The sequence below is a fragment of the Serinus canaria genome, chromosome 12, assembly GCF_022539315.1.
Source record: "Serinus canaria isolate serCan28SL12 chromosome 12, serCan2020, whole genome shotgun sequence".
NCBI lineage: Eukaryota > Metazoa > Chordata > Aves > Passeriformes > Fringillidae > Serinus > Serinus canaria.
In genome coordinates this window covers 8,823,580-8,851,379 of record NC_066326.1, presented here as the reverse complement: position 1 = coordinate 8,851,379, position 27,800 = coordinate 8,823,580, and the positions used below count along the sequence as shown (strand labels likewise).

Sequence of the window (27,800 nt, the reverse complement as noted above, 5' to 3'; positions counted from 1 at the left end):
GTGCCCCTGGAGGTGAAGCAAGTGGAGGGAGACCCTTCCCAGCCCCACGGGCCACCTTAAGCGGGGCCGGGGCTGGCGAGGCCGCGCCGAGCACATGGGCACGTTAAAGCAGACCCGGCACGGTCCCGCGGGGCGTTCTCCGCCTCCATGGGGACACTTCGCTCCGCGGTGCCGCCCTGGGCAGGGCGCAGCCCCTCCGGTACAGGCCGCGGGGGCCTCAGCGCCCTGCCCGGGGAGCCCCTGGGCCGCCGTCGGCCCCACACGGGCGCGACTCGAAGCCTCGCCCCAGGTGCTGCCTGGGGATGGGGGGCCGGGCGCCACCCGCATTTCGCAAAGGAGCGGGGCGGCCGAGTGGAGCCTCTCGGCTGGCGTCGCTCCGCGGCCATGCAGTGCTGGTGGCGTCCGGGTATTCCGACTGCGCGGGCTCTGTCCCTGTCCCTCCGTGTCCCCGCCGCGTTCCGACGTCCCCGCGGCCGCACGCCCTTCCACGCAGGGCTCCCCCCAGCGGCCGCACCATCCCCGCGCCCCGCCGTGGCCAGGCCCCTTTAAGGCGCGGGGCGGGCCTAGGAGCTGAGCTCTCGCGGGGCTTGGGAGCTGCGCTCTCGCGAGGCTGGGGCAGCGCGGTGATTGGCTGCAGGGGGTTGAATGTAAGATGGCGCCCAGGGAGCTGTGAGGGGAAAAGACTCGGGGCCGAGGCGGCGGCGGCGACAGGGCCGGGGTGAGACGGGGCCGGGTCACGCCGCGGCGCAGCCGGGCCGGCGGGCCGGGTTAGTGCGCGGCGGTGTCGGGGCTGGGTGGGGCCCCCCTTCGGGCGCGGGAGGAGGAGGCGGCGGTTCCGGGGGCGGCGCGGGCCCGGCGGGGAGGGGGAGGGGGCGGCCCCGCCTGCCGCGCGCGCGCGCGCGCTTTCCCGGCCCGCGCGGGCGCGCCCCCTGCTCTTCCCCCCCCATGCACCGGGCGTGTCCCCGTCGCCCCCCCCGCCCGGGCAGCGAGGCACCGGAAGGCGCGGCCTGTGCGCGGCCTTCGGCTGCCCCGTCCTCGCGAAGCCCCCGACATGGCTCCTGCGGGGGAGGGCGGGGGAGGCGGTGTCACGGCGCCGCCTGCGGGCCCGGCCCGGCCGCCCCGCCGACAGACAAAGGCGCAGGAGCGGCTGGGGCATTGCCGGGTCCCCGCGGGCGGGGGAAGCCCCACGGGCTCGGCGTCCCCGCTCCGGCAGGACCGAGGCTGAGCTGCAGCCGACGTCTCAGGGCCTAGATATAGTGCCTCGCCTCGTCTTGGCTGGGTGGCCGAGCGGTCCGTGGCGTCCCCGGCTGTCTCTCGGGGCATCACCGGGAGCACCTGCGGAGGGAGGGGGCGGGGGGGTTGCCTCTGGATGCGGTCACTGCTGCTGCTGCCTTGTTCTAAGTTCTGTGTGTCAGTAACTCCGGTGTTACCCACCGTGCCGTGCCTGTCGCCGCACGGCGCTCTGTGACAGATGTGCTCGCACAGTCGTTCTCAGTACCACCAGGCTGAAGGATGGTTAGAAATTGGGCATCTTGCAATTCCTCAGTGGGAGCTGCTAGCTGCGTGGATGATCATATCTTTGTTTCCTGATTTTTTTTCTTAATGGAATACATATTAAAAATAAAATGACTTAATAAAGAAAGAGGAACTGGGGATGGAAAGGGCTTCTTTGTTCTGTCTTCTCCAGAACGTTACAAGTCTAAGAGCTCAGGACAAGAGCAGCAGAAATACATGCAACATGGTGACTGGTGAGTCCAGATTGTCCACATGCTGCAAGTTGTGTGTGTGTTTTCAGTAACCTCAGTCTAAGTTTTATCAACTAACCGTATGTGCTCATAATCTTAAAAGAATTTCTTGAACTTACTTCTTGAAAAAAATGCAGTTATGCTGCACAGAGAGGAGTTGTCTTCTTTTATTGGAGAAACTTATTGCCTAGATGCTCTTTTTAAAATTTTAAAATGCAATATTAAAAACTTGCTGCTGAGATCCAGTGAGGGTGGATGTTTGCAGTTTCCAGTGTGTGTCTGTGGGGTAAATGGAATGCACAAATTTGTGTGCTTTAATAACTAAAAGTAGTGACTGCAGCAGCAAGCTGTATGTGTTGCCCTACAAAAGCCTGTAGAATGCACCCTAGAGCCTTACAGAGATTTTCTGCCATAAATGCAGATTGGTTTAGTTTTAATAAGTAAAATTTATGGGGGTGCAGCATTAGATTCCTGAATGTTTCTCTGGACCTGGTTCCTCCACTGCTGCACAGGGTCTTGGAAGAGCAGTTTTGGGTGGTTCAGTGCTTCTAGTTAAATAATCTCAAGCAGCCTTAAAAACTGATATGAATGAGAGACACTTTTACCTACAGAGTCTGTAACTGCGCCTGTAGGGAAAACCTAAGGAACATCTTGCTGCTTGTTCTGGTGCAAGAACAGAAGCCTTATGGCATGTTGGGGCTCTGGTCCATGCCTGGCACTTTGAATGCTGCAGGGGCTCAGCTTAGTGGCTCTTAGTATAGTTACCTGAAGAAAATGTAAAGGAATTTTTTTTTTCCATGGTAGAAGAAAGGAAAGAGATTTATTCTGACAGCTTGTGAGAGAGGAAGATTTACTAGTGGGGGAAGACTGGCCTAGTAGGCTCTTGATTTTGATGCTAACAAGAACTAATTGAAACGGACCAGCTGAGCAGGGTCAAGGATTTGTATTTAAGAAATCAGTGCTTGCTTTAAGATTTGTATTTAAGAAATCAGTGCTTGCTTGGTGGTCAGAAGAGGTTGGTGATTGTTTGGTGGTGGATCTCTGCTGCTTATGCTTCTGGGTGTCTTGTGGCTTCTGGTCTCTTACAGAGGAGAATGATGTAGCTTGTGAAAGAAGGGTTGGAGTTTCAAAAGTAGAAGTGAGGGCTGACAGCTCCCATTAGGAACAGTGGCCCTGCTGACCTCCTTACTTTCTCCTCTGACAAGATCAACAGAAGGTGGATAGCTATTCCCTGAGTTGTTACAACATACTAAAAACCAATGCAGGAGCAGGAAGAGAGCACCTGGGAGAGGTGAGCCCATCCAATTTAGCAGCAGCTGGCTGTCAAAGAGCATCTGTGGCACTTATGTCTGGGATCCTGCTGTCAAAGAACATCTGTGGCATTCATGTCTGGGATCCCAGCATGGCATCTGTGAGGCTTATTCTTCAGAAGAGTCTTCCCTCTCAAAGCTGTATCTGCCTCAGGGTGGACATGGAGAATGATGATGCTCTTCTGAAAGCCTCCCTGTAGTACTGAAGTCAAATACTTGAAAGTTCCAAGTAGAAGACTGGCACAGGTTAATTGCTCAAAATCTTTTTTCCATCCTCAGAGTATATAATGGAGCATCATGCAGTTACATTTCAGTGTGCCTGCTGTAGGTCTTTTCTGAGTCCTGAGTCCCTGTGGATGCATTAACGTTGTTGTTCTCCCTTGGTTTCACCCTGGGCATATGGTTACCTGGGAAGGGGTTAGCAATATGTGCTGTAGAGTTATAGAGTACTCTTGGGTAGCTCCCGAAGAAGTGAGTAGTCTTACTGGCTCTATCAGCCAGAGTTGGTTTGAATATGTCAGATTGGTGTCTCAGAAAGAATGTTTTTTCTGTCCAGATGTAGCTTCTACAGGAGCTTCTATATGCTGATATTTGCAGAGCTGTTGGATTTGCTATGTGAACACCATTATTTGGTGTTTTTTACTAAACATGCTGCATATTTTAAGAATATCTTCTATAGAAATCTCATACAGAAACAAATACATCTTAAAGACTTCAGAAACCATAGATAGAGCACAAGTTACCTCATGTGTGTTCCTGTTACCTTTGATATTAGTTTTTTTTCTCTTGTGAGCCTGGTCCAATGCACCAGCCATGAACCTCCATGTAAACAAAAACTGTATGTTTGGACTGCTGTCACATAACAGTGAGGAGGGGTTAGTGTTTGCTTCAGCTCTGCCAGGCTTTGGTGATAACTGGCACTGGTCTTGTGTAGCGTGAGTGCCAATGAAAGCCTAGAGTTAACTCCTATTTACACACAGGCTTTTGCAGTCTTATGTTCAACCATAGCTCTGTCTCAGTTCTACTTTGTTAAATCATTGTGAAAAGATACATAAAGCTCTGTTTTTGTACCTGTTCTCTTTAGACCTACAGTCATATTGTACATAGTGATGTCTATCTGGTTTTCCTCCTTTATGCAGCTTGATCTTGTAGTGCTGAATCACCTCTTCTAGTCCTGATCTTGTGGTGTTTCACATCTTTTCACAACTGTCTCAGTATCTGGTGATGTTATAGCTCAAATGTATTTATGGTCTATCAAGGCTAATTAGTGCCTTAGAAATAACCAGTATACTCACTACAAAAACAATTTGTGGGTTTAAACAAGATAAGTCAATAAGAGAAGAATGCTGTCAGAGTATACCCTAGAGCTGTCTGACGTTCTCAGGTGGAGTTATCTTCGGTGGTGGTGGTTTTTTACTTTGCTTTCACTTCTGCCCTGATCATCTTAACTTCTTTTTCTGTCTTTCTGTTGTCTTCACACATGGCATGTTTCATGTTAACCTCTTCCTATATTAAAAGGACATCAAGAACTGATGCTGCAGTTGCCTTTGTCATTTCCAGAGCTCTGTTTCTCCATGTGTGTAGCTCTCAGTTTGAGGAAATATCTCGATTCCAGCGCTCTCCTTTTGCTTGCTATGTTCAGATCAATGAGGCTGTCCTAGTCCTAATAGCAATGAGCTGAGTGCTACATCTGTTGCTCTTCTGTTGTGCTTCCCATTAGCTGCCTAGAATAGAACTGCACGCACGGCCTGATAGAACACACTGCTTAGTTTCCCACCTCTGCGGCTGCAAAGCAGGGCCGCAGATATTGATTTCTGAGCCTCTCTCGCTAACTGTGCATGCTGCAAACAAATGGAATGTGTGACTGGATTTGTCTGGTACAGGACTTGCCTGGTCTGGGTGAAGTACAGAGCTAGGAGAGTTTACATGGCTGTGATCTCTGAGAGAAGGAGGAGTCACGCCTGGGTTTCATTCAGACTCCCCTGAGCTGCCAAGGGTTAATCTGAGAAATGTGTAGTAGCACAAAATGCCTCAAAACTAAAGCATCTGTCTTGGGCATCTGGCTGTGCATGTTTGCCAGTTTTCATACAATACTTGGTATAAGAGATTAGTTACTGGAGTTAATAGCCTTTCATGAAGGGAGTGCTGTAGTTAAGAATTTTACTTTCTCTTTCCTTAAGGAACCCTGAGGACCTTGCAATATGAATAATTCTCTGGAGAACACCATTTCCTTTGAAGAATACATCCGTGTGAAGGCGCGAACGATCCCCCAGCACAGGATGAAGGAGTTTCTAGACTCCCTTGCTTCCAAGGGGCCAGAAGCTCTCCAGGAGTTTCAACAGACAGCCACCACCACAATGGTGTATCAGCAGGGTGGCAACTGCATTTATACGGACAGCACAGAGGTGGCTGGGTCTTTGCTTGAACTTGCTTGTCCTGTGACAACCAGTATCCAGCAACAAACTCAGCCAGAGCAGCAGATACAGGTTCAGCAACCCCAGCAAGTGCAGGTAAGCATCTGAAATAATCTCTGAATGTATATATGACTTGCCATGATAGAGTAGTGTTCAGAGCTGCTGTCTAACCTTAAGCCTCAGACAAGTATTTAAGGCAGGGCTAATTATCTTCATATAGGACAGCAATATTTCCCTTTCATTTAAGGAATTTGATAGTAAATTTGCTCTCTTGACTGTGCCTCCCTCCAGCCCTGCTGTAGGAAGAGCCGCATACATAGCAATGGAATGGTGTCACCTATTGGAGAAACGGTCACAGTTCTGGCATGTACACAACTCCAGAAGCCTTGTGCTCTGAAGCTGCTATAAATACCAGCCCCCTCTGACTGTCTGATTGTTCAGGGTGGCTGTGGGATGGAGCTTGCCTTAAGGAGTTTTTTTTTCCTTAATAAAATCAATAATCTTTAAATAGTTTTACTTGAATATTCTAAAAGTTGTTCTTGAACTGACTTTTAAGTCAGGGGGAAATACAAGACAGTCAACTTTAGGATATGAACCCGGGGAAGATATGTTTCTGGAAAGGAATTCTAAAGGATGCATATGCATCAAGGTATATTATATGTTTGCACAGTGGAAGCTGTTGTCTTTTTTTGTTTTGTTTTTTTAAGTAGATATTACATTAGGTATTTTATGACGTATTAAGTAAACAAATCCACCATCAGAGAAAAAAAACCAATTTTATAACTTAGGAAATTGCTTTTGCCTTCAGGTACATTTTGTAATTTGAAGAGTTCATGGGTTCATAGGTGGCAGGGCATTTACTCAGCTGAAACAGCTGAACTCTGGCTATAGCTATAATTCTGATACACTACACTTGAGATATCAGTCTTTCTGGTTTCTCTAGCAGAATGTAAAGCTGCAAGCTTTTTTTTTTTTTTTTTTTTTTTTTTAAACAACAAGTGTGGGTATGGAGTCACAAATGACTGGAGATCAGGTAGTGTGTACTTGCTGCAGTGCACTAGTCTTGTGTCAACAGCTCACTTGTGTGTTTTTATCCTACAGCAAAGACAAAACTCTTTCACTGGTAACTTGTCTCCAATTACTCTCTATTGAGTAAATGAATGCTTAACTGAGACTTCTGTAACCTGTTGCCCTGCAGTGACTTGTGTTGAAAGGCTTTTGAAGAACAAAAACCTGAAGTCTTTCAGGCATGACTTGGATCTCTGCACGAGGCTATTAAAACTGATCAAGAGTGAGTTTGGTTTTGCCAGCTAGTATGTTTTCTGGAAGAAGTTTGTTTTTGCAGTAGCAGAGGAGCTCGGAGAGTTGGCTTTTGAGTGCCTCAGCCTTGAAGATATGGAAAGCCCCCAAACCAATTGTAAAAGTCAAAAGGATTTTTTTTTTCCCCCCTCTCACTCTTGCTGCCTCATTTTAGAACTACCCAGTGTTCAGGCTTGACCCTTGCAAGTAATAGAGGTAGGGAGGGAGGTCATATATCTCTTGCTCCAGAGAAAAATAACCTGACCTTCTTGTAAATAAGCATAGAGTTGCTGCCAAAGACTGGTTTCTGATTTTGGAACGGAATGACCTGCACCCTGAATATGAAAAGCTTCTCATGAAAATTAAGATTTCAGCAATTTTCCTGAATAATGCTGTCTACTCTCTTCTCCTTGTTTCTGATGTGCCTCTGCTTTTAGATACCTGCTTTCCCATTTGTGCAGATCATCATTACTATTTGTATTGCCTACCCTGCTGCTCATCTGGTACTAGATGTGGCTGCAGCTTTTGTGTATCAGCAGTGCAGCTGAATGAGGTGTATTTGAGCAGCTAGCTCAGAATTATCTTCATTTTTCTGCAAGAATAGAGTGGAGAAGAATGTCTTTACCCCTTTGCAAGAGTGTTTTTCTGTTTTTCAGGATTTCTTATTGAGACATAGTTTGTTGAACTCATGATTTATTGTTCCCTCATCTCTGCACTGTCGCTGTGACAGCAGTGGCAGAGCTCTGCTGGATAAAGCTGGATTTTTTTGTGGTGCTGGGGAGTGACAGTGTTCCACCATAGCAGTGCACCTGCTCCAGCTGGCTCTCTGTGCTGAAGTACTGCCTGTGTTGTATTATGATGAATTTTGGTCGTCTGCTGGAGCCTCTTGGCTTTTGATTAAACTTGTCATCCTGGTACTTGAATTGGTAATCTGTTTAGTTCTTGCTAATCCAATTGCAAGTCAGCGGAAGACCCTTTGAATGACTGTGCTTGTGTCTGGCAGTGTGACAGTGCTGCTGGGGGTGACTAACACTTTGACTAGTCAGATGACCTCACAGTTGAAAGTGCTGATGATGATCTTATAATCATGGAGATAGTGCTCAGGTTTCATCCTGGATTTTACTTGCTGTGAACTACTAAAGACAGAGTGTCACTGCTTGCTGTTTATAGTTTTTCTAGAAAGATAAATTTGCTCTTTGAAGAAGTTGTCACCTTAAGGTTTTCTTGCCTAAAAGGCTCAACAAAGTCTTATCAAATGTTTATTGTATAGGATGAGTGGATGCAACTGTTGGGTTATGTATACTGGTCATTGCTACAGTTTAAGTGTCCTGGAGCTCTTTCCACACCCAGTATCACGGGGGTGCCATGAATGACCTTGAGAAGGAGTTTAGTATGTCAAGCTGTCATACCTTGCATCAGGGAGTGGCAGGGAAGGTCCGTGTTTTGCTGCAGTCAAGGAAGTGTTTTGTCAGCTCTGCTTTTGTTGAGATTGTTGCTTGGTCCTGTGCATAGAGGCCATGGAATTGATGGTGCCAGTGAAGTGTTAATTGCTGCTTGCCTCCCAAATATGGTACTTTTGCAGAAGTCGGTGAACCTCTTGTGCCTTTTACCCAGGAAGCTTTAACTGAAAGAATATCAGAGGACAGAAAGTATCTTTGTTTATGGTGTGTGTGGAGAAGAAAATCCTCAGTTTCAGCTTTTTATGAACAGTCTGATGTCTCGGTGGCAAGATTTTCTTGGGCAGGGCTTGAGGGGAGGTTGCTACATGTGAGCAAGATCACAGAACTGTATGGGGAATGGTTGAATGCCTGTGTAAAATTTCTTTCAGTTAATTAATACTTGTGCCTTTCTAATTGCTCAATTCCTTACATGTTTACTGTTCACTTTATTCTGTGACTTCAGACCTTTATAGGAGGCCGGACATTATTAATGACACAAGGCAGGGAAAGATGCCCTTAAATAGCTTAGAAAAAAGTCTCATCTCTGGCTCTGCACAGAATGCATCTTTCCTTTGCTTCTGATGGATGTACCTTCATCTTGCCTCTGTACTGGTTCTGAAGTTTAGCTTGATGATAGAGTTCCTATTTGCTTATGTTTGAAAAACATGCCAGTATGATTTTAGTGTAGCAGCAAGTATTAATTAGCCTTTGCTAGGGCTGAGTGGGACAATTCAAACAGTGGTTATAGTTAAGAGTGGTGTTTTCAAGGTAGCATCTATTTGTATATGGAAGTACTCTTCTGTTGGAGAGGTAAGCTGTTTTTCCTTGGTTCATGTGTTTTAACTGTCTTAGATCTAAATCCCTCCCCAGTGTACAGCTTGACAGCATAATCTTGATAATGTAACTGTTTAAACACACCCAAGGCCTAATTTAGCTGATGGAATTCTCTCTCTGATGCTGATGAATGAGCAGAGGAAAAGCCTGGAGTGAGAGTCAGTCTGGCAGTTGTTCTGAAAAGCTGACTCGCACCCTTCCCGTAGACCTTGTTTACTTAGATAGGAAAGGACTTCCTGTAAAGTAGTTAAATAACAAGTTCTGATATTTCCTCCTACTTCACTGATCAGCCTTTTCACTTACTCTTCACTTACACTTTTCATATCTGTTTTGTACTTGCTTGTACACTTTCTGGTGTAACTTTAGAAAGGATTCTTTGTTACAGTGTTAGTTTTTAGTGCTGGACTTGCTTTAGCTTAGGACTGTTGTTGAGGGAACTGTATTTTAAGTCTTCTGTCCTTAAATTTGGCTTAAAACCCCTGAGATTATTCTTCTCATGCTCTCACTAACTTTTTTCCCAAATATTTGACTTTATGTGGGAAGTTTGAGATGCACCCACATTACTTCTGGCGGCATTTGGAGCATACTTCCTGCAGCAAGTTGGCCACCTGCCGAAGCCTTCTTACCTCTTGTAGGTTTGGAGCCTATCACTTGGGGTTCCCTCCATATGAAACTAAGCTGTAAGATGCAGTCTTGTGTTTTGGTGATGTCAAACTTGGCTGGTGGGCAAGAGTAGAACTAAATTTGAAATAGTCTTCAGGAAGGCATAGTGTGGACGTGTTAGTATGTCTCCAGTCTTGCTCTGGAGATCTGCTCTTGGTGTGTACTACTGCCTGCTGGTTTAAATACAGCTTCAGAAACCAAGATCTCTTTGTGAAGAGATGCATTTAAGAGCCTGTCAGGTACTCTAGGAAAGGCTACGTATAAAAAAATCCATGCAGGAAAGAGTTGCTCTGTGTGCTTCTTTAGAGTTAGGTTTTAGGAAATATTAGATAATCCAGTCAGTCTGGAGATGAAAGAATTAACAAGCAAAGAAAATCTCAGTTCTGCTGCTGTTCTGAAACAACCGAGTCTGATTCCTTTTTGGGCAGAGAATCCACACAGGGCTGACATGTTAAAACTCCTACTTGAAAGTTTGTCTATCAGCCATTAGGAAAAAAAGTTTTGGCAACCCGGCTTCAGATGTTCTCATGGTCCTAGGGTTACTTATTTACTCTTTGCATTTGCTCAGTTCAGGACAGAATATTTTTTTGGGCTTGATGTGACAGAAGATTTCCTTTAAGGGAATTTAGTTCTGCTCTCCTGTTACGATACAGGGTTGATTTCTGATGCTTTTGGTTTCTGGTCCAGCTTCCAGCTACTTCATAGTGAAAAGGCATTTCTCTGTGTCATGGTAGCCTGCTGGGAGGTGGTTCTTTCATGCTGTTGGATCCAGACTTTTGGCAATAAACAGTATTTCAGTACTGGTAACTTGGCATGTTCCTTTCTTGCACCAGTAACCCAGGAATTGCCAGCATAACATGTTTTTGCTTTAATCTTCAGCATAAAATGAAGATTTAAAGTCCCCTGTTGGTCTTAGCCTGTAAATTTAAAACATTCCCCTTTGTACAGAGTCTTTATAAAGTCTGCTGCTGCTGAGTGTAATTCTTTGTCTAACTTGCAATCTGAGGAAAAAAAGGACAATGAGGTCAATATAGGAAGCCTCTGGTCTCAGACTAGGTTAAAGCCTGTAAATCTGGAATGGGTGCTTGTAGCACTCCTGGATACAACCCCCTTGAAAATAGGGAGGGATCTGCTCCAAGATACAGTTGTTAAAAATGGATGTGTAATTCACAGGGGATGTATAATGTGTGGTAGGTAGAGCTCCATATCTTTTAAAGTAGGACCACTCTCTAGTCAGACCATGATGTCTGCAGTTTGGAACATGGAGAGCTTCAAGTGATTCTGGAGTTTGACTTCATATTGTTTGGGTCTGGACTCATTCTTTTGGTATTAACAATAGCAGGGTGGACTCTAAAGCACCACAAGACATCTCTGTAGTAGGAGTTAAGATTTAGTCCTGGGGGAGTTTTGAAGGGCCTCAGGGTATGACTGCTCATCTGTTGAAAGTGGTGGAAGTTGCTGACTTTCAAACACTGTAGGCTCAGGCTCTGAAATGGTTAATGGCTCAAAGCTGTGCCAGGGGAGGTTTAGAGTGGACATTACGAAGCATTTCTTTACCAAGAGAGTGGTCAAACACTGGAACAGGCTTCTGAGAGGTGGTTGGTGCCCCAAGCCTGTCATTATTTAAGAGGCATTTAGGCAGTGCTGTGAATGACATCCTATAGCTTATGGTCAGCCCTGAAGTGGTCAGGCAGTTGGACTCGATGATCAGGGGAGGTCCCCTCAAACTGAAGCAGTCTGTTTACAAGAACAGAAGGGAGCAAATGCTGTCTTGTTAAATTTGTTCTTGGGCCTCTTGCTGACAATGCCTCTTTCTTAAACCAGTTCCATTACCTTTCTAATTGTGCTTGTGTGATAAAATTGTTTCAGCTCAGGAGGAGACTTTGAATTCTTACTGCTAGCAAAAAAAAAAAAAAAAAAAGTCTTTTCTGTATATATGTTACAGCACTCACAGGAACTGTAATGTGAAATTTTGTATAGAAGGTGGGGGTTCTTTTAAAGTGCTCTCAGTCAACCTGTGCAAATTGTGAAAACACTACAGAACTACAGGACAATTGACACATTTGTCTCTTAACGTCATTTTGAATCATAGCACATAAAGCAAATGTTTCTTGTGAGAGACCAAAAATATCAGTGCAATAAAATATGTAATTTGTTCAATCTTTGGCTTTTGCCGTGCAGGTAATATTCTGAACAAGGATTTAAATTAATAGTAAAGACCATATTAGTGATTTTTAATGTGAAATATTTTGGAGAATTCTTGCCTTAGGGGTGTGATTACAACTGGCTTTCTTACCTGGTATCCATGTTTGGGCCTGTTCGCCCAATGCAGTACTCATGCTCCAGGGCAGAACAATATCAAATAGAACTGAGGAAACATCCCATAGGTGAGATAATATTTTTCACTTGACTGCCTGATCAAATCACGCATTGATGGAGCTTTTTGAACTGTCATGCACACATAAGGTCACATGCTTCTTGCTACCTTGCAGGAAATTATTACAGAGTCACCACGTCATCTGGATTACAGTATACTGCACAGAGTTCCCAGAAGGAACTATACCCTGTTCTTCCTGGAAATAAATTAATTCTTAACAGGAGGTTACTTATAAATCTGGCCTGCCAGTGGGGCATTTTGCTACCCCAGTTTTTTCTTTAGCAACTCTTAATTGGCTGTAAATGTGTCCTTAACATTTTTCAAGACTTCTTAGCAGTGATGCTGGGAAGTGAGATTTTGTGCACAGCAGGCCTGCATTGTAGTTCTTTTTGGTATTGTCAGGCTGACTATTGTGCTGTCTCTGTGCAAATGCTGCATTAGTCTGCCTGGATCCAGGAAGTGAGGTAGAAAAGGGTGAGAGAACTGTGAGTAGGAAGCCATTTAGTCTTGCAACTAAATAAGTCCGTGTTGGCTTCAGAAAGAGGTGTTGAGTAATTAATTGCCTTCCTTAAGATAAAGTGTTAATGAAGCCTAGAGAAACAGATGGTCATGAGTACCTGAGATATCACTTCTAGGACAAGGCAAATGTAACAAGTTGTCTCTGTAAATGTGAGGAAAAGTGGAGAAGTGTCTGGACAAGGGATGTGAAGCTGTTTGGACCTGAAATTTTTGCTGGGGTCTACCTTTGCTGGCTTTCAGTGTGCTGCTGGACTGCTGCTAGATATTGTGGCAGACCTTGGACAAATGAGCATTAATGTGAGAGGGTGTGATTTCCCCCCCCCCCCAATAAAAGGAACTGGTTGGGAATCAAGTCAACAGATTTGTCTGTTATTCAGTATTGTCTAAATGCGTGAGCTAGAAAATACAACTGAGTAGTTTGGACAATAAATGGTATTAAATGGAATAAGTAAATAATGGAAAAAAGGTTGGTTTTAATTATCATTGCCAAAGAAAGTCTTCTAGAGTTTACAAAACATGCTGCAGCATAGGCCATTAATGCATGACAAAGATTGAGGTTGAACTTGCCACATTCTGTGTTGGCACCCACTTGAGTAGTGTTACTATTAATGATAGCTTTCAAAGTAATATTCCTGTGCTTTATGAGGAAAGAGCCAAGTGCTGGTTTCGACTTACCCATATTTCTTATTGCCTGTCACCAGCAAGAGATCCTGTGGCCATCTTGGGACTGGGGTGGGCAGCAGTAGAACAATCTTTAGAGCATGCTAAGAATGAGGCAAGCTCCTGTGATTGTAATGTGAATGACCTTAAAGTCTTGATATTGCAAGACCTGTGCTAATGTAACATTTTAGCAGTGCAAATAGTTTTGAAGACTCTTGGATTCCAAGGATGGAATCTGTTGGCTTGGGCCCATAGAGGTTTGAGGGTGGAGATGTAGCTCACATGCTGTTCTCTCTGTGCTGAGAGTCCTGTGCCATGCTGAGCAAACACATCTACTGTATCACTGTTATCAGCCAGGCACTTCTAGAATAACTTGGTTTCATTTTCCTGAAATCTTTACTAATGGATTAATACTTGGAATCAGAAGTGAACATAAAAGACCCGGATCACAGATCTTGAGTGATAGACCATCTCTGCTGAATCACTGGTGTTTGCTGATCTCTAACTGGTGGCTTGGTGTCGTTGCAGGTTCAGGTCCAGGTCCAGCAGTCACCGCAGCAGGTCTCCGCCCAGCAGCTCTCTCCACAGCTCTCTGTCCATCAGGCTTCGGAGCAGCCAATACAGGTCCAGGTGCAGATCCAAGGCCAGGCACAGCAGCAGGCATCCCAGACAATACAGAGTCAGTCTCTTCAGAGCCCCAGCCCATCGCAGCTGCAGGCAGCTCAGATCCAAGTGCAGCATGTGCAGACTGCCCAACAAATCCAGGCTGCAGAGCTACAGGAGGAACACATACAACACCAGCAGATCCAGGCCCAGCTTGTGGCAGGACAGGCCATTACTGGTGGCCAGCAGATCCAGATCCAGACAGTTGGGGCACTGTCTCCCCCACCTTCTCAACAAGGCTCTCCACGAGAGGGAGAGAGGCGGATCAGCTCTGCGAGTGTCCTTCAGCCAGTGAAGAAACGTAAAGTGGATATGCCTATTACTGTATCGTATGCTATTTCAGGGCAGCCAGTTGCCACAGTGCTGGCCATTCCTCAGGGCCAGCAGCAAAGTTATGTCTCTTTAAGGCCAGACTTGTTAACAGTGGACAGTGCCCACCTGTACAGTGCCACTGGGACCATTACTAGCCCCACTGGAGAGACGTGGACCATCCCTGTTTACTCTGCTCAACCACGAGGTGACCTTCAGCAGCAAAACATAACACACATTGCCATCCCTCAGGAGGCCTACAATGCCGTCCACGTCAGTGGCTCACCCACAACACTGGCTACAGTGAAGCTGGAAGATGACAAGGATAAGATGGTGGGAAGTACTTCAGTGGTGAAGAACTCTCATGAGGAAGTGGTGCAGACTCTTGCTAATTCGATCTTTCCAGCCCAGTTTATGAATGGCAACATCCACATTCCAGTGGCAGTGCAGGCTGTGGCAGGGACATACCAGAATACAGCACAGACAGTGCACATATGGGACCCACAGCAGCAACAGCAGCAGCCCACACCACAAGAGCAGGGGCAGCAGCAGCAGCTACAAGTCACTTGCTCAGTAAGTTAAAACTGCCTATTGGTCTCTGTTGGTGATTAACAACTTACAAATGTTTTGGGAGAGGGAGCATGCCAACAGACAGCTGGTGTCTGGAAAGCAGAGATGCATCTGTCCCAGAAGCCTGAATGTGACACAGGGCACTTGACTCCTGATGGGTATAAGACTTTCATGTGATAATGTTGGTACATAGTTATAGGATTCAAAACATTCCAAAAGAAAGTACACGCTTGATCTTAGTGTTAAAAGTTAATATATACATACTGATTGCCAGACTCTTCATAGCAGGTATTCTGAGATCTGCAGTATTTTCCTGAGCTGTTCCAGGGGTTGCAGTGGACAGGCAGGGATAATTGCAGCCAAATAAGGTGTGCTAATATGTACTAGTCATGATTGGTTACTTTGTGTTATGTTGGACATGGGAGTCCACAGCAGACCCGGTGCCTGGGTAAAATATTGAAATCTGACTAGTTGTGAGTCAACTTCCTGGATCAAGCGTGCTTTAGGGTACATAAGGCATTTAAAATAAAATACCCTAAATACATAGACAATTCCAGGAGGAATGTACTCTCTCTTTAGCGAGGGGGGGCAATAAAGCTACTAGAGGTGAACATCACAGTTGTGGGAGTTGACCCTCTCAGAACTGTGAAATTGAGAAACAATTTGCCTGCCTGCCCTGTGCTGTCCTCTGGCATTGTGCTTCCAGGGATCTGGGCAAGTTGCAGCAATTTTGCTCTATTTGTGAAAAGTACAGGTTTGTTAAGAAGCATGTGCCAGTTCAGCAGATTTACGTCAGCCTATGTCAGGCCTTCACACTGGACAAAGGTGTCTGTGAGGTTAGTGCAGAAGACTGTCTCTTGGTTTGGGCTGATGGAGGGAGTTGGCTCTGGAAAGCTTTCAGCTCTCTGGAAAGTAATGTGGCAGCATTCTGGAGGAGAGCAGAAGATCAGTCCTGGCTCCTACAAAGATAAGGTGTCAGTTCACCCTTGGACTTGTGAAGGCAGAGAGAGGCTTTGCTTCACAACTTAGTCGCCATCTACCTTTAATAAAGCTGGGCCTTTTCAGTCGGTCTCTCTGCTACATGCTGCAGCTGCAGGGGGTGATAAGCAACAAGCTAATAAGAGCTGATGCAGAGAATTAAAAGCCAGCCAGAGGGAATTGGAAGGTTCCAGTCTGAGACTCTTGCAGACTTTGCCTCTTAAGCTGTTGTTTTTTTATACTAAGCAAGGTACAGGTTTTTAAAATCTCTATGCTATTTTCCTATGCCATGGTCTCTAGTACTGTCAGAGCAACTTCCACTAATATTGGCACTTGGCAGTATCAAAGGAAAAGCTGCTTTTTGGAGTAGCTCTTAGGAAGGAAAAAGCAAAACTGTTTTGGTATAAGAATTGCTATTTCTGTAACATTCAGGGTACCAGTGAGAGTTTGACTAAGGTCTGTAAAGCTGTTAATTGAGGTAGCAATGAGATTCTGTGGCAGAGACTTGAGAACTGTAGCGACAAACACAGAGTGAGTGCGGCTGAAAGGCTTGCTGCAGGTTTTAGATTGGTGCTATTGGTTGCCAGACAAATAAGTTTCAGTTTGAGATTGGTGACCTAAGGTCCCACTGCAAAGTAAATTTTCAAAGGGTCTGGAGATGCCTTTGGTCTGTAATAAGTCATGCAGTCACACTTCACACAATAATAGCTAGTCCCCATTAGTAGTATTTGGTATTTTGAGAACATTGCATTGAAATTGAATTGATGTTTTGATGTTGTGTTCTAGTCTTACTGCTTTATACCTTTTACAAAAGAATTAATCTTATTTATGATTTATGCTAAGAACAGAATGTATTTATTCTTTGTGCCAGTTATGTACTGCTTAAAGAAGAGAGTGTGGATAGGGAGGGATGCCAGTGGTGTATGGCATGTGATTGTACCCAGGACCTTCCTTAGGGCAGTCTAGGTGTGCAGCAGCAGTGGTGATAAAGCTGGTCCCACCTTCCTGTTCAAGGGCTGGTGGTCTGTGTGGGCTGCTCTTGTAGTGAGATGGATTTCAGTGGTGATTCAGAGTGACAAGTGAGCTGAAAAGATAGATTTCTCCAATCAAACTGAATAAGTTTTTGGAGTGTAGAATATTCTTTTGTGAGTTGCAATTCAGGTTGGACAGCAAAAGTTGCATTCTTTGGATTAATTTCTTGTTGGGAGTGTTGTAGAAGGTTGATATCCTGGGGCGACAGGTATTGTGGGATTCTTGATTTTTGTCCAGCTGTTGCATGTTGAAGTGTGTATATAAACTGAAGGGTTTTCTTTCATAGGCTCAAACTGTTCAGGTTGCTGAAGTTGAACCACAGCCACAGCCGCAGACTTCACCTGAACTTCTACTTCCTAACTCTCTGAAGCCAGAAGAAGGTCTTGAAGTGTGGAAAAGCTGGGCACAGACCAAGAATGCAGAGCTGGAAAAAGAAGCCCAAAATAGACTAGCACCTATTGGAAGTAAGTACCATTGACAGTATGGCCTTTCAAGTAGGATTAGGAGTGGCGAAAACATTATATGTGTGCTGCTCTGGAAAACCCTTTTGTTTAATCAGTGATTGTTCCTAAATTTAAATTTTAATTTACTCTGCAGCACTAATTACTGTGTATTCCCACTGCCACAGAACATGTATTAGCTCTGTGCTGAGCCCCCTTGAGCACCTGGGCTGATAGCAATAGCAAAGGGCACTGCGTGGCTGTGGTGCATGGACAAAGTGTCTGTCCAAGCTGGAAGAACAGTCATGGAGTTGCTGTTTTCCTGTTGCTGCAGGGCAGCATTTCACTGGGGACATGGTGAAAGAAGGCAATAGTCATGCATTTGGTAGGGCAGAGGATCTTCCTATCAAACTCTTGCCTGTTTTATCTTTTATTATTTCTGAGAGCCTAAGGTCTGGATTTATTTCAACTTGCTTTACTATACTGGGAGAATGAGGTAATGCTGGACCTGCCAGATAGAATGGAAATGTGGAAAATCTTTTCTGAAATGTTAGGAAATAATATGGCTTTATCACTTAAATAATATAGCTTTGTTTTGTTTTTCCAGGGCGTCAGCTGCTGAGGTTCCAGGAAGATCTCATCTCTTCAGCTGTGGCTGAGCTGAATTATGGTCTGTGCTTAATGACACGAGAAGCTCGGAATGGTGATGGTGAACCCTATGATCCAGATGTGCTCTACTATATCTTCCTGTGTATTCAGAAGGTAGGATGGGACAGCTCTATGTGCTACAGAACTGTCCATGTTGTCAGCATGTGTAGGGGTACTCTTGGCTATAAAAATAGAGACTGTGGCTTCTATTAAGTTTACCAACAATTTATAAGAAAAAAGTCTCTGCTTAAAAAACCTTGAAAACATCAGATGACTTGTCTGTCCTTAGTGCAAGCAATACTTTAGTCTGTGAGTTAAGTTTGTGAATAACTGAGTTCAGTATCACAGTGAAAATAATAAATCCTAAGGGATGAGGTCTGGTCTGAGGAACACACTTGCTCCCACTGTACTGGGCTGTGTTGTGATCTCTTACAGTATCTCTTTGAAAACGGCCGAGTTGATGACATCTTCTCAGATCTCTACTACATTCGGTTCACTGAATGGCTGCATGAAGTTCTTAAGGACATACAGCCCCGTGTTTCACCTCTTGGTAAGGGCTATTGTTTAAGAACTTTAAAACTTTCCAGAGCTTGGAATGTTTAAACTGAACCTACAGCATGAGTGTAGTCTGAATAGAAACCTTCTTGAAGTATTTAACATCCCTAGGCTACCTAATGCTGCTCAGGGAGAAAAATGTGATGTTTGCAGTGAATGCTGGGGTTACTGCCATTGTCAGGCTCTAACCCTGACTGTCATTGAGCATTATTTGTCTGTCACTTGTCATCAATCAGAAGGCACATTATGGGGACTTTGTAGTATACTTATGACTTTGTCATAAGATTGGCTTACTTGGCAGCCAGCTGATCCTTGATTTGAATCAGGTTTCCTCATCTGAAGTGGTAATACACCCTGCCTCTAATATGTATTGTTTCTTTGGGAGATAATACAGCACTGTCATAGTGCCATGTAGCCAGATGGATACTGTCTGCAGAACCAACTGAGTGTGAAAGTAAAAAACAATGACTGAATAAAGCCTCCAGTGCTGCAGTCAGTTGCAGCTCAACCTTATGTTTAGGAGATCATGGCAGAAGGGGTGGAGGAGGCAGTTCCAGAAGAGACAAATTTTGACAGAGAACTGGATGAGAACTAGCTAAAAATTTCATTTTCAGAGCATAGAAACCTGGTTTCTCATTGCTTCATTCCCTTTGATATGTTTGGACATGAGTGCAGAAATTAATTCTTATGTTCAGTAAAGTAGCTGATATTACAGGCTGGGTGGCTAAGTGGCACCATGAGTTTTGGAATCCTTTTGTTTTCAGTCTGGCTGTTTGATCAGTGCTTTGACATTCCACAAGCCCTGGAGTTCATACTGCTGTCTTTCTGTTTATCTGTGTATTTGGAGTGTAGTATTTTTCTTCTGCACAAAGGGGAAAAAAAATATCTAAGAATTAAAGGATTGCTCATGTGTCCAAATACATCACTTGGCACTCTGTTCTCACTGAAGCTGTGCACAGGGCCAAGAACAGATTTGTTACACTGGCCTGCCTGCTCTCACATATTATTGGATTAAGAGCATCTGCATTGGAGTCAAGCCAACAATTAAAAGCTTTTAAGTGCATATTCTTTTCTCTGTGGGCTGGGATGTATAGGCATGTTGCACAAGCATACTCTCCACAGCTAGAGGTTGATAGATATGTACAAGTGTTTCCTAACTGTACCTGCTATTTAAAAAGTTATTTTCGGAGCACTGAATCTTGACATTAATGAGAATCTCCTCTTTCTTCTTCTGTTAAGATTTATATGCTATCCAGTACTTAGAGACTGTAAAATGCTGCCTGTGCTCATGTTGTGTCTTGTCCCCTGGCATGATGCCGACTTGTGATTATTGCAGGTTACATCCTCTCCAGTCATGTAACAGAAGAGATGCTGTGGGAGTGTAAGCAGCTTGGAGCTCACTCCCCTTCCACCTTGCTCACTACACTGATGTTTTTTAATACAAAGTAAGTACTCAGGTCTTAGGGAATCTTGGGGAATAAAAGAACTTCAGCGACATTAACAGGATTGGTGTGAAACTGCCGCACTGTGTAGGGCAAAATCACAAGTTTCAAATGGTTGCACACAGAGCCTACTTGTAGCTTCATCAGACAAAGAAGATGCAGTATAACAAGGAAGTGAGCTAGCTGGGGGCAGACTGAACCTGTGGCTTTTGTATGCTTTGCTGCTGGAAGAGTCCTTAGCCCAGTGGCTGGTTTGAGCTTCACCCTGCTCATGATGACTAAAGGAAACTACCTTGCTGTTGTGACTATGTCCCTTGCTTGCCTTTGAATGTCCTGTGTTTTGTTCTTGCTGCTCAGATACTTCCTGTTGAAAACAGTAGACCAGCACATGAAGCTGGCCTTCTCCAAGGTGCTGAGGCAGACCAAGAAGAACCCTTCTAATCCTAAGGATAAAAGCACGAGTATCCGCTATATGAAGGCTCCAGGCATGCACCAGACTGGACAGAAAGGTAGTGTCTAGGAGGTTTCTTTGGTATTATTTTACTTACTTGGGCTTGAAGAAGTGGATGAACCTGGAGATGTTTGCAGGTAGGGAATCCAAGGCTCTGCCAGTTACCTGTAGCCTGGCAGTATGTGTTTTCCATGCATTCTCTCCAAGAGAGGATAGTACCTTCTAATCATAACCCTGGGGACATACCTTACCTGAGGCATGTGGGACTCATCAAGAACTAAGGATAATTTTTTTGTTACTTTTGTTTGTTTGTTTTTTTATGGGCAAAGAAACTATTGGGTATAAGTGCTTATGAAGAGATGGAGAAAAGTCTTTGGGAGGGCTTCTCTTACCTTGATTCATGTGAACTCATAAGAATTCCTATGTAAGTATAATCTATCCTCTTAAAAGCACAGGATGCAACTGAGGCTTTGCAGTCTCAGTAGTGATATTTCCCTCATTTTGCACACTGGTTGAGGAGAAATGGAAAGAAGGATATGGATGGGTTGTGATCTTCAATATCCTTAGGATATAGCAAGCTCTGCATAATGCTTTTAAGCATTTATAGCCAGGTGCCTCTGTCATATGTCTCTTGCTAGCTCTTGTATGGTGACAAGGTGCTGCAGTGTTGAGGCTCTAAGGTACTGATTGGTTGCTGTGCTTACACAGAGTGTCTGACAGACTTCTGGGGGGCTGGTTTGTAGTTACAGATGACATGTATGCAGAGCAGACCGAGAATCCAGAGAACCCCCTGAGGTGTCCGATAAAGCTGTATGACTTCTACCTCTTCAAATGGTGAGAGCTCTCGTCGGTGTGTGTATGGTGCTTGTCTTCTGTCACTGGGGAGCTGCACCCTGTGCCTGGCCTAGTTTTTAGTGCTGTGTGATAGCACTGACACAATTTCTATATTTCCATAAATTTACTTAAATGGAGAGTGGTGCTGATGTGAGAGAGTGGGATTAACTCTGATGGCATGTAAATTGAATTTTTGGGGTATTTAAGAGACAAATCCTGATTGTGAACTGGCTGCTCTTAGTCTTGAATGTTTGCTGTGTTGACATGACCTTGTTCTTTTGCTTGTGAGTTGCAAGTCATCTGGAAGCATCCACTACTGAAGGTAGGATTAGGGTCCTATTCAAACTAGCTTCTGACCAAAAAGAAGGACTTGCTATGGAAATTGGAGGGTGCCTTAAAGGATTCATCTCTAAATTATGATGATTCTGAAATTTAATGTAATGGTTCATCTGCACAGATGGATCTGCAGGTAGCCTGAATGTGAAAATACCCCATCCTTTCTTCACTCTGGAGGACCCCTAAAGCCATGTGTGTGTTATGCTTACGAGTGTGAAGTAAAAACTACTTTGTTGTAGTTCTCACCATGGCTTTTTAACCTTGGCATGTCCTAAAACTTTGGAATGAATGTTGCCCCTAGATGTATCTCTATACCTTCATGTGTCATCAGCCAGATGTTCACTGTCAGGATTTGTGAAGCCTGGGGTGAGGACCGTGGTGGTACCTGTTCCAGGACATTTTGTTAGTCTGGTTATTTCTGATCTTCCTCACACAGCCCCCAGAGTGTGAAAGGCCGGAATGACACATTTTACTTGACACCGGAGCCAGTGGTGGCCCCCAACAGCCCAATCTGGTATTCCATCCAGCCGATCAGCAGAGAGCAGATGGAGCAGATGCTCACCCGGATCCTGGTGATACGAGAGATTCAGGAAGCTCTTGCCGTGGCTAATGCCAGCACCATGCACTAAGGCATCCTTCGTGGCTCAGATGGGCTGGGGCAGGGTGATGGGGGAGGGACAAGCAAAGAGAAATTGTACAGACTTTTACACTAAAGGAGATGCCTAAGTTTTTGGTTTTTTTATTGGTGTAGTTATGAAGCCCTTTTAGGCTTCTTCTCTTTAAAAGAATCTAAAGGAAAACCTACCCATTGTGTATCCTACCCAACACACCAAACTGTTGGAACCATTGGAGGCTGCATATCCCCTGCAAGCTGGGAGCTGTGGAAAGCTGCTGGTTGACTCTGGGTTTTTTTATGATGTAGAAAACATGAACTACAGGATTGGCCTGGTTGGCTGGGGCCTCTGTCTCCTTGAAGCACGTGCAGCCTAGAGGGCACAGAATGATGGATGGACCTGCTCAGCCAGTGGAGGAGAGGCAGGCATCTTCTTTTCTTGTGCTTGGACGTTAATTTGCTGTTGTCTTGGAAGAAAGAGGAGAGAGTGAACTGCAATTATGATTTATACAAAAAAAAAAAAAAAAAACAAACCAACAATTTCTATTCAGACCTTTAAGTGACATTTTTAGATGTTAAAAGTACAAACTTTACCACACTCTTCTTTTTTGGCCTAACATTGAGGCCTTAAAGCTTGAGGCTTCTGTGCCTGTTGGAATTCTTGTAACATACACTTGTGTATCATATAAAGATACCACCCTGTTTCTCTTATGTATTCTTACTCTAGTTGTTTATTAAGAATGACGAGCACGTCTTTTCAACATGCCATTGAACAATGTGTCTTTATTTGGGGAAGAGTGAGCTGTGAGGGTGGGGGGGGTCATTATACAAAGATCAGTATGCAAACTGGTTGTTTTCATCCCTGTTCATGCTTTCCAGCTCAACTCAGCTGGATTTCTTTCACCCCTACAACTTAAGAAGGTAGAAGGGCATACACTTCTGTTGAAGGACCTGAATGTCTGCTTGCTGATGGAAGCTCAGTGCCAGGCTAGGAACATGGGGTCTGTGAGACCAGATCAGACTGTCCTGATGTTCTGTGGCTTTACCCCTAGGCAAATCCTCCTCTTTCCACCTTTTCAAATGCATCACAACAGCAGCATGATGGAGGGGTCGTGGAGGGAAAAGGCCTTCCAGGAGCAGCATATGGCTTACTCCTGCTGTTTAACAGCCTTTTCACAGTTTTTAACACAGCTGAGTAGCTTTTGGCATCGTTCATGATCATAACCCCCAGCCCTGTAGCCTTGCCTTGCTGCATCTTAAATGGTTGCCGTATTTTATATCATTAACAAATAGTCTGCTCTTTTAAAGCCAGCAGGTAGCCAACTGTGCTTGAAATGGGAGATCACTTGCCAGGCTTGTTACTTGTGCCACCAGCTTCTTGGATGCAGAGAAATTACTCTGATTCTTGAACTTGTCTTCCCTGCTTTTCCATCTCATGTCCCTTCCCTGTTCCAAAATACACAGATAAATATTTAGATATATATTACAGTAAAAAAATTTAACCTTGTGTACAGGCAAGCAACTTTCCTAAAGCCTGTTGTCCAGCACCTGTCTGTATTGAGAAGGAAGGTCTGCCCTCTCTGTTGGTTGTGCAGGAATGTAAATTGATGAGAGTAGCCAATGTTCCCTGTCTTTGTGCTTGTGAGCAGTGTTGAGGTGTGCAGCTTAGAGAGACTTCCCAAGCCCCTGATGCTTCATATTGATGTTGGTGTTTCTGAGGAAGCAGGTGTGCTTGAGTCAGTGTCAGTATGAGCAGTTTGTTCCCTCTACAGAACTCTGTGCTCAAGTAGGTGTGTGCAGAGAGGTGAAGTAGCAATGTACTGTTGTTTTGTTTTAGACTCTTAGCTCAGTGTCTGCCCTCAGAACTAGGCCCGAGGAAAACAGCCTGGGATCACTGCCCAGATCCCAGTGGATAAGCTGGGAAGATGGTGCTTAGGGTGGTTGTAGTGCTGGCAGCAAGTACTGTGACCTCAGTTTGTCTGCTGAGAGCCAGCACTTGCCCCATTGTAGGGTGGCTCTTGGGATCACCAGTACTGCTTCAGCTGTCAGAAACCTCTAATCCTTTCACCATATCGTAGTGACTAGCATGTCCATCTTTGGCCCTATTTTAAGTCTTTGAAGACATGGTTGGGGCAGGCTCCACTATTCCAAGCAGTTGCATGTGCCTGCTGCACAGGGTGTGCCCACAGGCATGCACAGTGGCTTTCCCTTTGTTTTGGGCAGTTTGTCCCATCATCAGAGCAGAGTTGGAAAGCCTGCTGCCTTGGCTGTCTCCATCAGAAATACAGCGGATATTAAACAATCTGCCAAATACACACTGTACCAGCTGCTTTACTGGGCAGTCTTGAGAGTCACCTCTTAACACTACACATTGACAGGAGCTTCAGCTGAGCTTTCTGGGGAAACAGAATTCCATGTTACCTTGAAATTCTAGATTGTGCACTTTCCTTACTACTCTTAACTGCAAGATGATCTCAAGTCTTTGTAGGGGGAAGAGTTCTCCTTAGAGGATACTGGTTAAGAACTAGGCACATGGTGAGCTGTGGAGATCTCCTGATGATTGATGGACTGGAGCGTTTCCATTTCTTTCTCATTGTCCGCATGTACATAGGAGAGGATCTGCTGATGCAGAAGTGGACTGCTGCACTGTTCTGTACTGTCTCATCAGAATGTCCACTGTGTTCACTTCATTCCCTATTTTTAGAGACAATCGATATACTGTGACTTAAGGATTATTTTCCTGGATCTGGCTTCTAATCTGTCTCTATGGAGCTAGTTTAAAAGGTACAGTATTTCTATAATATAAATACTATGTTCTTTGATAGTGAAGAACATGATTGTTCCCTTGTAGGGGCTTGTAGGAAGATGTGCACAGAGTAGCACAGAAGAGTGCTGTGGCTTAGGGTTGCTATCCACATTCTGGGAAATGTTCCCAGTCAAACATGTAAAATAGCTTTTTAACACTTTCCTATAACCAGCTTGACTGCTGCTTAAAGGGCATTCCCCCTTGGCTCTGAGAGTGCCAAACTGCTTTTACTGCTCTTGTATGCGTGTATATATTGACAGGAACTCTCTGTGCCCTATGCCTTGTACGAGACAGGCTCAAAATGCATCAATCTCTAAATAAATAGAGCTGAGAAGTCAAGCTAGAGACCGTGTGTTGTTGATTTTGAACTGTGCCCATCTTGTCACTTTGGTATGAAAGGAACCATAGAAAGCTGAGACTGACTGTTGTAAAGCACCTCACATTCTGACATGAGACTCATGTATTGTCCAAGCTCTTGACATATTAACAGTGTTGCTTTCTTTAGGAAACTTGTAGCCTCTTACACTTGTCCACAGCACCATTAGAGTTTCATTTGCTTTCAAGAGGTCAAGCATTTCCTTTTTAAGTGGTACTGGCTGAAGCAGCGGAGAGCAGACTAGGGAGTGGTTCTTCACTCCTGTCTAAAGCAGTGTATAAAGGGAATGGTCTAAGACCATCATAGGGCTCTCACCTGTCGGCTGCCTTTCCCTTAGAGGTCTGGACTTCAGAGGGGTCACAAGATTTGAAGTAGATCCTGAACTGTTCTGCCTTGGACAATACAAAAAGACTGATTTCTAAGAAAGAATCCTCTTCTGCACTGTTGCTGCTAGGGCAGAAATTAAGATAGTCTTGTTCTCAGCTGCATGAGGGCCACTGTCAGCCTTGGCATATATAGAAAGGATGAGGCCTGGAATATTCCTATGCTGTGATAAGAGCAGATCCAGAAATGGTAGGAAAGAGCCCCCTGAGTGCACAGGGGGTGGAGGATTGCTGATACTGTAGTTGCTCATCCTCTTGCTGGACTGAGTGCTGCTAGACACTGAATGGTTGTGCAACTGTCCAGCCATACCACATTCTTACCCAAGTTTAATACTGACTGACTTGGAGTTAGTGCTTGGACTCCTAAATCACTGTTAAAGTGGGATATCAACTGTCTTCCACCCAAATGGGGCTTTTCTCCCCATCTTATTGCTGGAGCTGCTCCTCTTAAACATTACAGGGAAAGCACCTTATCCTGATGATTCAGCCTCTTCTGTTTCGTTGGTGCCAATGCCTAGGAAAGAGCCCTTCTTGCTTATACCTCTTCCTACCTTAAGGAACATCTCAATTCTTCCAAAAGTCTTGCTGCCATGCTTCCCCCAAATCTCTGAAGTGATTGCTGTGTCCCTACTTGTCGGTTTCCTTTGCTGCGTGGCTGAAGCTCTGCTCTTAGCACTGCAGTCACGTTCCCTGTAACCTTGTGCATGGCAGACACATTGGCCTGCTTCTCCTCTGGCGTTGGAGCTCATCAGAATGGGAAGGCAGATTAAACCCACTAACAGCAGCAATAAACCATGTCTAGAGCTTGAGGGAACTGCAGGAGAGAATGAGGTGGAGGGGATGTCTCAAAAAGGCAGGGTCCAGTTGCAGCCCAAAACCTCGCTTGATAATGAGTGTGCAGCCTATATGCAAAATACATCTTGTCTGTCCCTCCTGTGTTGACCCAGGTCTAAACAGCACATGTGATTGGCATCCTGCAAAGTGACCTTCAGAACTCTCCAGTAGCTTTGCCCCGTGAGTAACTCACACTACAAATCATTTTAAAGAGATGCACTCAACTATTTTTTTAATTTAATTTTACTCTTATATTCTCTGCTCTTTGTAATCTGCTTGGAAATAAAATGTTTTTCCCTGCAGCCTTTGTTGTAGTCTGTTTGAGAACCATTAAACTTTGCCTGATGCTTCTGTTGGAACAGAAGCCAACATGCCTGTTTACTGCTGTGCCCGTGCCCATAGAACAACAGCTCAGATCCGTGTGTCCCTCCCAGGTAGGCTCAGCAAAACTTTGTTAGCCTGTTCTTTTTCAAAATAAGGGTAGAGAGACCTGTCATGCTGATCTTGGTCTGGCACGATGCCTCCTGTATTCCTTATCCTGTGACAGGTGATGCTGACTCGAGAGTGCGTGTCCTTGGCAGGCGGCGCTTTCTGATCTCTGTTCACATTTCCTGTGTCCTACAGGGTAACATGAGTGACATATTTCTTGAAGCTGCTTTCTGATCTTTGAACAAGGAATTAACTTCTACAGCAGGGAGTTGTAGGCAGAGGAGCACTGTACTTTAGTCCCTGAACTAGTTAGTGTTAGAGAGGGGGTTGCCTTGGGCAGGGTGTTATGAAGAGCAGGTGAGAAGGGGTGTGGTTGTGTCATGTCCCTCATGCTCTGAGGCTGAATCTGGAATGTCACAACAAGTAAACCAAGAGGAGGAAGTTGTTCAGTAATTTGCAGTACAGGAACTTTTCCTGATGCTCAAATGGAACTGCAGGGATGGGAACATCTCATCCTGGAAAAAGCCAACTGCTATGTTCTGTAAGGCTCCTCTGCAGCAGATCTGTGTTTGTGCCTGTTCTGCTCCTCCTGGCACAGTCCCCCTGCTCTTCTCAAAAATCTCCCTCCAGTCCCAGTCTGTGGCACAGATTTGAAGGTGCTACACCCCCATTCCCAGTATGCAGCTGTCCTCTTCACACTGCTTGTTTGTACAGCTCAGCCTGGTGGCTTTAGGAAGAGGGGGCTAATGCCTAGCTGGGATCACTTTGGATCCTCTCTGGTGAGACTGCTGCCTCTCTGCCTTTCATTCCCCTTGAGGTGCAATACTGGGGCCTCACTGCT

The 27,800-nt window shown here is 44.9% G+C and overlaps 2 protein-coding genes across 8 annotated transcripts in view; both read left to right on the top strand.

Moving 5' to 3' along the window:
- Positions 1 to 27,800, top strand: part of QARS1 (glutaminyl-tRNA synthetase 1) — a 79,497-nt gene that overhangs the window by 6,615 nt on the left and 45,082 nt on the right. The gene's annotated exons all lie outside the window — the stretch shown is intronic.
- Positions 574 to 26,832, top strand: QRICH1 (glutamine rich 1). 7 transcript variants are annotated; one of them, XM_050979233.1, is made up of 12 exons: positions 574 to 718; positions 1,688 to 1,748; positions 2,834 to 3,036; positions 5,236 to 5,565; positions 13,789 to 14,805; positions 17,099 to 17,276; positions 17,860 to 18,014; positions 18,336 to 18,450; positions 19,792 to 19,900; positions 20,255 to 20,406; positions 21,092 to 21,182; positions 21,955 to 26,832. In XM_050979233.1, exons 4-12 carry the CDS (start codon positions 5,257 to 5,259, stop codon positions 22,145 to 22,147), a joined length of 2,319 nt encoding a protein of 772 aa, XP_050835190.1. In that variant the 5' UTR covers positions 574 to 718; positions 1,688 to 1,748; positions 2,834 to 3,036; positions 5,236 to 5,256; the 3' UTR covers positions 22,148 to 26,832. The 7 variants fall into 7 exon arrangements, with proteins under 7 accessions (XP_050835190.1, XP_009089381.1, XP_050835192.1 ...); XM_050979234.1 differs by having other exon boundaries at positions 624 to 767; XM_009091133.4 differs by lacking the exon at positions 2,834 to 3,036.

Bases quoted from the DNA above. Each gene is read 5' to 3' on its own strand.
- QRICH1 (XM_009091133.4), top strand. From the start codon at position 5,257: ATGAATAATTCTCTGGAGAACACCATTTCCTTTGAAGAATACATCCGT. The intron at 14,806-17,098 runs GTAAGTTAAAAC...TTTCTTTCATAG, and splicing joins AGCTACAAGTCACTTGCTCA to GCTCAAACTGTTCAGGTTGC. The intron at 21,183-21,954 runs GTGAGAGCTCTC...TTCCTCACACAG, and splicing joins GACTTCTACCTCTTCAAATG to CCCCCAGAGTGTGAAAGGCC.